Here is a 9552-nt window from a genome sequence, read left to right on the forward strand (position 1 = left end):
TGTCGCAGTAAAGGAGGAGGGGGGTTGAAATATAGGGTAGAATAAAAATTGATTCAAGAAGAGGTACTTAAAAGGTTGGCCGCGCTTAAAGTGGAAAAGTCACCCGGTCCGGATGGGATGCATCCTTGGTTGCTGAGGGAAATAAGGGTGGAGATAACAGAGGCTCTGGCCACAATCTTCCAATCCTCCTTAGATATGGGAGGACTGGAGGATTGCAAATATTAGACCCCTGTTGAAAAAAGGGGAGAGAGATAAACCCGGCAACTACAGGCCAGTCAGCCCAACGTCGGTGGTGGGGAAACTTGTAGAGACTATAATCTGAGACAAAACTAATTTTCACTTGGAAAGACATGGGTTAATAAATAGCAGCCAACAAGGGTTTGTTAAAGGCAAATCGTGTCTGACAAGCTTCTTCGATGAAATAACGGTTAGGGTTGATGAATGTATTGTGGTTGATGTGGTTTATATGGACTTTTAAAAGGCGTTTGATAAAATGCCGCATAACAGACCTCCTTCTGTGCTGTTAGGTTCTGTGATTTTTAAAATGCTGAGCAGCAAAGATGACATAGATGTTTAGTTTGGATTGTGAGCACAAAACTAGAGGACACAGATGAAAGCATGGGGCTTCTTGGCACTCACTGGATATACTCGGTGAGCGGTAGGAGGAGCTTTTCTCCCTGTCTTTTCCTGTAGATACTACGGCCAGCGTTACCTCAGCTACAGATGTTGACTTAGATGCTCTCACAGTGGGTAACACTGCATATGTTCCTGTAAAAGGACTACTGGCTGGAAAACCAGTGTATTGATACAATTGAGTCTTATTTCAGTAAGTGAATGGCTCAGTGCAGAAGTCAGTGGGATAATTTTGATTTTGGATTATAGTGTGAAACGTGCGATATCGGGAGATTTAACGGGTGGTGTAGCCCACACTGCCTGTTTTACACTAGCGCCCAAAGTCAAAGTTACCCCCAATAAATACTAAATTTCGTATCCAACATTCGCGCACATTTGAGATCCACTGGAATTTGGGAATGAGTCTGCATCCAATTCTAACTTGCCATGATCTCACGACTCACAATGACTGCTGAAGAATTTTAAAAGCACAAGTTCCGGTGCAGGTAAGATTTATCTTAACTTCTTCGTACCAAACTGGAACACTCTCAACAGCACAGCTTTTCAGCTCCTCAGCCTCCCTCGTAGACACCAGTCAAGTAACTGCTCTTCCTGCACGTAGTATTTTTACACTGCTTCTCTATAGTGAGCTTTGTACACACTGCCTCTCCATAGTGAGCTTTATACATACTGCCTCTCCATAGTGAGCTTTATACACACTGCCTCTCCATAGTGAGCTTTGTACACACTGCCTCTCTATAGTGAGCTTTATACACACTGCCTCTCCATAGTGAGCTTTGTACACACTGCTTCTCTATAGTGAGCTTCATACATACTGCCTCTCCATAGTGAGCTTTGTACACACTGCTTCTCTATAGTGAGCTTTGTACACACTGCCTCTCCATAGTGAGCTTTGTACACACTGCCTCTACATAGTGAGCTTTATACACACGGCCTCTCCATAGTGAGCATTATACACACTGCCTCTCCATAGTGAGCTTTGTACACACTGCCTCTCCATAGTGAGCTTTGTACACACTGCCTCTCCATAGTGAGCTTTGTACACACTGCCTCTCTATAGTGAGCTTTGTACACACTGCCTCTCTATAGTGAGCTTTGTACACACTGCCTCTCTATAGTGAGCTTTGTACACACTGCCTCTCCATAGTGAGCTTTGTACACACTGCCTCTCTATAGTGAGCTTTATACATACTGCCTCTCCATAGTGAGCTTTGTACACACTGCCTCTACATAGTGAGCTTTGTACACACGGCCTCTCCATAGTGAGCTTTGTACACACTGCCTCTCCATAGTGAGCTTTGTACACACTGCCTCTCCATAGTGAGCTTTGTACACACTGCCTCTCCATAGTGAGCTTTATACACACTGCCTCTCCATAGTGAGCTTTGTACACACTGCCTCTCCATAGTGAGCTTTGTACACACTGCCTCTCTATAGTGAGCTTTGTGCACACTGCCTCTCCATAGTGAGCTTTGTACACACTGCCTCTCCATAGTGAGCTTTGTACACACTCCCTCTCTATAGTGAGCTTTGTACACACTGCCTCTCCATAGTGAGCTTTGTACACACTCCCTCTCCATAGTGAGCTTTGTACACACTGCCTCTCCATAGTGAGCTTTGTACACACTGCCTCTCCATAGTGAGCTTTATACACACTGCCTCTCCATAGTGAGCTTTAGACACACTGCCTCTCTATAGTGAGCTTTGGACACACTGCCTCTCTATAGTGAGCTTTGTACACACTGCTTCTCTATAGTGAGTTTTATACACACTACCTGTTTATAGTGAGCTTTATCGAGTACACACAGCTTCTCTATAGTGAGCTTTATACACACTACCTGTCTATGGTGAGTTTTATACACACTACCTGTCTATGGTGAGTTTTATACACACTACCTGTCTACAGTGAGCTTTATACACACTACCTGTCTATAGTGAGCTTTATACACACTACCTGTCTATTGTGAGCTGTAACCAATACACACTGCCCCTCTATTGTGGAGCCAGTGATCTGTTTGTAGTGGCAAAAGTCTTGATATCGTCCCATCATTGCTCACATAACAATGGTCTCCTGTGTGTATAAACAAGGTGAATTGTCATCCAACAGTTTACCCTAGGGAGAGACATGTTTGCCAGGGCACCAGGAGAACTGTCCTGCCGTTCTCTGAATGATGAGATCTATTATGTCCACCTAAGAAGGCAGACGGTCCTTGGTCCAACATCTCATCCAAAAATGACACTTGTAACAATGCCATACTCTCTAAGTTCTGCACTAAACTCCTGGAGTGGGGCTCGAGCTCACAATCTTCTGACTCAGAAGCCAAAATGATTCCAACTGAGCCAAGTTAACACTTGTGGATGAGATCTAAAATAACATTCCCTTGCATCGTCTAGTCAATTAAATCCTGGCAACACTGCCCATCAAATCATAGGGTATAATTACTTGTCATCATGTCATGTCCAGGGTCAGCATCTATTTTAAATGGAACTACACTCAATAAGATAACCGGTGATAGTAAATGAAAATAAATCCTATAGTTTACGTTTATTTTAAAGTGTGAAACATTCCACATTGGGTTTTCTTGTCTGTGTTCCCTCTTTCATAGAATTCTATAGAATTAAACAGAATTTACAGCACAGAAACAGGCCGTTCAACCCTACTGGTCTATGTCGGTGTTTATGCTCCACATGAGCTTCCTCCCACCCCTCTTCATCCAACCCTATCAGGATATCCTTCTATTCCTTTCTCCCCCATGTGTTTATCCAGCTTCCCCTTAAATGCATCTATGCTATTCGCCTCAACCACTCCCTGTGGTAGCGAGTTCCACATTCTCACCACTCTCTGGGTAAAGAAGTTTCTCCTGAATTCCCTATTGGATTTATTAGTGACTATCTTATATTTATGGCCCCTAGTTTTGGACTCCCCATAAGTGGAAACACCTTCTCTACGTTTACCCTAACAAACCCTTTCATAATTTTAAAGACCTGTACCAGGTCACCCCTTAGCCTCTTTTCTAGAGAAAAGAGCTCCAGCCTGTTCATCCTTTCTAGGTAGTTGCAACCTCTCAGTTCTGGTATCATCTTTGTAAATCTTTTTTCCACCTTCTCCAGTGCCCTTATATCCTTTTCATAATATAGAGGCCAGAACTGTGATTAGTCTTGGTGGAACTCCTGGTTGGCATGGGCCCATTTCACAAAAAATAACATGAACTTGATGCCAATTCCCACTAAGTCTGGTGTAGGATTTGCACAATTTGGTCCAGTGTGAGCTGATATTCTGAGGTGGGGATTTGAGTGGAAGAAGCTTTACTCTGTATCTAACCATGCCCGATATGGGACTGCTTGATGTTGATGCTGGTCTGAAGGGGGAAGCACTCAATCACCAGCAGTAACATCCCTCACCTTGCTGTGCACAAAATTTACAAAATAAAGGTTTCAAAAGAATTAGCTGTTAAGTAGCGCATGAGGCTGACATAGGTCAATCTTGCCACCATTTTTCGTTCCCCTTTTTTCATCTTGCTTTCACTTGGTGTCACCCCTAGTTTATCCAGTTGAGAATGGGAACATTCCATGTGGAAAAAGTCAAGGGGAATGGAGAACAATATTCTTCTATTATTGTGGTCTTGCCTCTCCCTATCTCCGTGACCTAAAACCCTCTGAGATCTTTGCCCTCCTCCAATTCTGGCCTAAAGGACCATCCTTTGATTTTAATCGCTCCACCATTGGCGGCCGTGCTTTCAGCTGCCTAGGCCCTAAGCTCTGGAATTCCCTCCCTAAACCCCTCTGCTTCGGTCTCCTCCTTTAAGACGCTCATTAAAACCTACCTCTTTGACCAAGCTTTTGGTCATCTGTCCTAATGTCTCCTTATGTGGCTCGGTGTCAAATTTTGTTTGATAATCGCTCCTGTGAAGCACCTTGGGATGTTTTACTACGCAAGTTGTTGTTGTTAATGTACAAATAATTTGTGTAAACATATATCTTATTCCAAAAGTCTGGATTTTTGGGAATAATAAAAATTAACAGTCAATTTTCAAGTTGTTATGACAGCCAGTTAAAGGCACAGCATTTCCAGAGTTACTAGATTACAACATGTTCGTAGGAGCCAAGGAACATTCCCTGTCAGCAAATATTCTTCCTAATGCCGATATCATCAAGGTTACACGACGGAGGTCAATGAAAGGAAATGGCAGCTTGTGTATATTGTTGTGGTATCGGAGAGTACCTGGGCATGCTCAGTTCCTCTTCTGAGAACTTTGCTTCAGAGCTGCCGTGTTGGCTGTCTGGGTGAGTTCACACTGCAATCGAAGATAATATATGATGCAGCATGAATTATTGCCAAACAGTTCATTTACTTGCTTCTTCTGGGCAGTAGACCAGTGGTCCGTCAGCCAAAACCACCCATCAGATTCCGTACTGTGACCATAGACCTACTGGGTATCAGCTGTGACCTTCTGAGTCAGAAGGTCGTGGGTTCAAGTCCCACTCCAGAAACTTAGGCACAAAATCTAGGCCCACACTCTCAGTGTGGTATTGAGGGAGTGCTGCACCATTGGAGGTGCCATCTTTTGGATGAGATGTTAAATCAAGGCCCTGTCTGCCCTCTCAGGTGGACGTAAAAGATCCCATGGCACTATTGCGAAGAAGAGTAGGGGGGTTCTCCTTGGTGTCCTGGCCAATATTTATCCCTCAACCAACATCAGTAAAACAGATTATCTGGTTATTATCACCTTGCTGTGCACAAATTGGCTGCTGCGTTTCCCACATTCCAACTGTGACTACATTTCAAAAGTACTTCATTGGTTCTAAAGTGTTTTGGGATGTCCTTAGGTGCTATATAAATGTAAGTAAGTTTCTGTCTTTCTTTTTCTCTTTTTTTCTATGAAGAACTTTCTAAATTTGTCTTTGATCATGGGCTACCTTGTCTGACTAATGGTTCAGTTTGAAGTAATGACTGGGATTTACCTTTTCTGTACCATTTACTAATCATCGCACCTCTGTGAGACCTCCTCTCAGTTGATCCTTTGGAGATTATACGGCTTAGTTCACAAATTTACAAGCCAGATAATTTGTCTCAGGAAATGGCTAAAACAAAATTCATATACGAACAGGAAACAATCAACAAAATTACCTATTCCCACCGCGCTGCTCAGCTAAAGGTCCAAGGTGGCGCTGGATTTCGTAAACCTACACGTAAAGACTGTACACATATTTTACACTGAGATAAAACTTAAGAGTTTTAACTAGGAGGTTCAACTAAGAGTCTCTCTAAAGAACACAAGGCACACACACAATACGGTTTTAACCAGAAGACTCCAGCCTTGCGTGTTTGAATGTATTTCCACGTGTGCAAGGCTGCTTCCGTGACGGATTGTGAGTGTGAGTGAGTGTATGTGCACATGCACGGATGATAGTGAGTCTAGTCTGTTGTGAGTGGATGCCTCTAGGACCATGTGTAATTCAGTCTGTGGCTGTACTGTAGATTGAGCTTCACCGAAAAGATTACAATGCCTGGAGTTTATGGCAAATAAAGCATTCACCCTCCGACTGACAAGATAAGCAACGACAAGCGTAAAAACCACATCTTATCCATTTAAAACACCCGTGGCAAGACATTTAAATACAAAAAACATTTATGCAGAAAGAGTACCACGAGGGATCTTTTCAACAACAGTCCCTGAGTAATACTGTCCCATGCATCCCAAGCAACACAGAGCCACAGCAAACCTTTACTGCCTTATTCAGAACTGATCGTAAATTTAAAAGAAAAAATAGAAAAGCACGTACCTGACAAGGGCTTGGACCGAGCAACAGCAACAGAGAGAAGACGATAAACAAATGCATTCTCTGCATGAAAAAAAAAGGGAAGGAGGGAGAAATCACCAGTGCTTTTTGCAGCTACCTCTTCACTTCTGATCTGAAGATCTCAGGGTATGGTATTTTGTTTTGAGAGAGGGATCTAATCCAGCATTTATAGCCAATTTTCCATGCAGGCTACCGTACTTTTAACCACAAAGATCATTTGATCAATGATGTACAGTTCTGTCATAACCCAATTGTTAGGGAGGGGGCAAGAAACAGTGCCTGATAGTTGGAAAATAAAATAGCACCAAAACAGGAATGAGATATATAGATATATATATTTACATTTGTACAGGGAGCTGTTGGGAAGAGGCTGCTGCTGCATCACTGGGCTTCCAGCAAGGGAAGAGCCTGACAGAGAGAGAGAGAGAGAGAGGGAAGGAGAGAGAGAGAGGGAGGGAAGGAAGGAGAGAAAGAGAGCAGGAGCCAATGATTCTGTTTAATTCTTCAAATATATTGTGCCAATCAGCAATTTAGCAATGCAAATATGTTACGGTAAGGGTCCTTGGACACAAATTAAAGCACAGACAGACACACACACACACGGATAGATAAACTCTCAGGCAGACTCACACAGACAGACACTCACAGGCACACAAACAGACACAGACAGACACTCAGAGAGACGCACACTCACACAGATAAACACTCACAGGCACACAAACAGACACAGACAGACAAAAACAGTCAGGCACACGTGTACACAGACACGCGTGCGCACACACACAGACACGCACGCACACACAGACACGCACACACAGACGGAAATATGCAGTGTTAAGGGGACATCAGAGTACTTTGCATCATTGTGCCTTACTTCAAACAGGCTGAATGAATTCTTTAATATGTTGCAGCTATCAGCAGTGCAAATATAGGGAGAATGAGATTTATTCTGAGCCTGCCTCTCATACAGATTGGGCTGTCTGTAGGGGAAGACGCTGGGTTCTATACCTCTCCAGTCCTACCCCTGTATTCTGTGGAGTTCCCACATTTCATCTTGTTTCCCCCCCCTCATCACCACCCACATAATCCACCTCCTCAGATATGTTCTACCGTTGAATTATCTATTATGTCACCATTTTTCTCCTCCTCAAATTTTTTTCGTCCTTAAACAGTGGTGGGTTTTAAAGAGCTAAATATTTATACTTCTAATCTTATCAACAACAACAAAACATAAACAAATAAGTCTCCTCTCTTTTTCCAGGGTATGTGAGGCTCCACAGTGGGACGAGGCACCATCTGGTACCTCACCCCATGTAGCCTTGATGGCGAGTGCTGGCACTGTGGAGCTGAGGGTTGCCAACTCTGGTCGGGCATATTCCTGGAGGTTTCATCATATGACCTCCTGCCCTCCAACCACACCGCCCCCACCCACCTGCTGTTGGTCACCCAACATGTCCACACTGGCACAAAGAAGAGCAGGAGGAGTTCATCCAGTGTCCTGGCAACGTACCTCCCTAAAACAACATCCCCCCCCCAACAAAAAGAAAAAAGATCGACTGGCCATTCATCTAATTTACTGTTTGTGGGATCCATATTGGCTGCTGTGTTTATCTACATGTAAAAAGAGTGACTGCACCTCAAAAGAAATTAATTGAGTGTGAGGCTCTTTGGGAATCCGAGGACACGATAAGATGCTTTAGAAGTGCAAATGCTTTCCTTTGTTTAGAATGAAATTGAGTCACAAAAAACAATGCGCTACACATATCAACAAGGAAAATTTGCATTTATACAGCACCTTCGTGGTAGAAAATCGTCCCCCAAGGAACTTCACAGAAACTAAATCGTACACAAATGGAGGCTGAGCCAAAGGCTGAGATGTTGGGAGGGCTGACCAAACGTTTGGTCAAAGATGTGGGTTTTAAGGGAGGGGGTCTTGAAGGGGAAAAGGGAGATGATGGGGCAGAGAGGCTTAGGCAGAGCAAAAGGCCTAGCTGGCTAAAGATTCATTATCAAAAAGGGTGGGGCCCGCCACAAACCCCCATTAAAGAGTACGGAGCTGTGTTTATTTTTGAACCCCAATGAGTGAGACTTCACAGGCCTGAGGTTCAAAGCTGTGGTGATCACTGTGGAGAGATGTGGCAGCAGAAGCTGGTATGTGTTGCACCTGTTTTTTGGGTGCAATATTGGAGCAACGCATACCAATTTACCAGATGGGCGGTCTGAGCCCAATCTGCGCAGGCGTCAGTCCCACTGCTAAATTCGTGGGGCAAATGTTTTAGGCATGAGTCTCACTCATTGGCGTTCAAAAATAAACACAGCTCCGTTCTCTTTAATGGGGGTTTGTGGTGGGCCTCACCCTTTTTGATAATGAATCTTTAGCCAGCTAGGCCTTTTGCTCTGCCTAAGCCTCTCTGCCCCATCATCTCCCTTTTCCCCTTCAAGACCCCCCTTAAAACCCACATCTTTGACCAAACGTTTGGGTTACCAACTCTGGTTGGACATATTCCTGGAGGTTTCATCACATGATCTCCTGCGTCCAACTGCCCCGCCCTGTCAAACAGCCATTTATCCCCCTCCCACCCCATCGCCAATATTTTTACAACTAACAAACAAAAGTGTTAAAAATATGGATAATTTGTTTTAATGCCCCTATAATTTTTCTCCTGGGTGTTGCTCGCAGCAACGATCTGGAGATTAATTTTCAATTCCTGGAGACTCCAGGGCAATCCTGGAGAGTTGGCAACCCTATCCGGGCAGACGCCTAACACAGGCATAGGCTCCTTGAATGTGGGGCCTAACCAACGCCTATTGGAAGATCCCTTGGTGAAATTGGTCAGCGGTGAGCGGGGCAGGCATCGGGCCTTCCCCGCACAAGGATCTTCAACGGTCGCCAACTAAAGATAAGTTTCCAAATTCATTTTCTGTTGGTCTCCAGCTGCTCCTGGTGTTTTCACACTTGCCCAGAGGTCTAAGCCCACGGCCCTGTGATCCCTTTTATACCTGGTTCTCCCAAACATTCTATTTCTCTTCAAATTTCTTGCCAGGTCAAGAATGACTCAATAAAAGGGAACAGAATGGAAGAATAATCACACAGAGGCCTCGTTCCTCTCACTAACA

The 9552-nt window shown here is 44.0% G+C and overlaps 1 protein-coding gene across 2 annotated transcripts in view; it reads right to left on the bottom strand.

The window, feature by feature from the left end:
• Positions 1–6826, bottom strand: part of olfm2a (olfactomedin 2a) — a 210288-nt gene extending 203462 nt beyond the window's left edge. The window contains exons 1-2 of one of the 2 annotated variants that reach the window (XM_067972828.1): positions 6778–6826; positions 6418–6477 (exon numbers count right to left, since the gene is read on the bottom strand). In XM_067972828.1, coding sequence (XP_067828929.1) covers positions 6418–6474 — 57 coding nt within the window. In that variant the 5' untranslated portion in view covers positions 6475–6477; positions 6778–6826. Of the gene's footprint in view, positions 1–6417; positions 6720–6777 lie in introns of those variants that run through there. The other variant, XM_067972827.1, reaches the window with a different exon arrangement.
• Positions 6827–9552: the final 2726 nt, after the last annotated feature.

Source organism: Heptranchias perlo, chromosome 37 (genome assembly GCF_035084215.1).
Source record: "Heptranchias perlo isolate sHepPer1 chromosome 37, sHepPer1.hap1, whole genome shotgun sequence".
NCBI lineage: Eukaryota > Metazoa > Chordata > Chondrichthyes > Hexanchiformes > Hexanchidae > Heptranchias > Heptranchias perlo.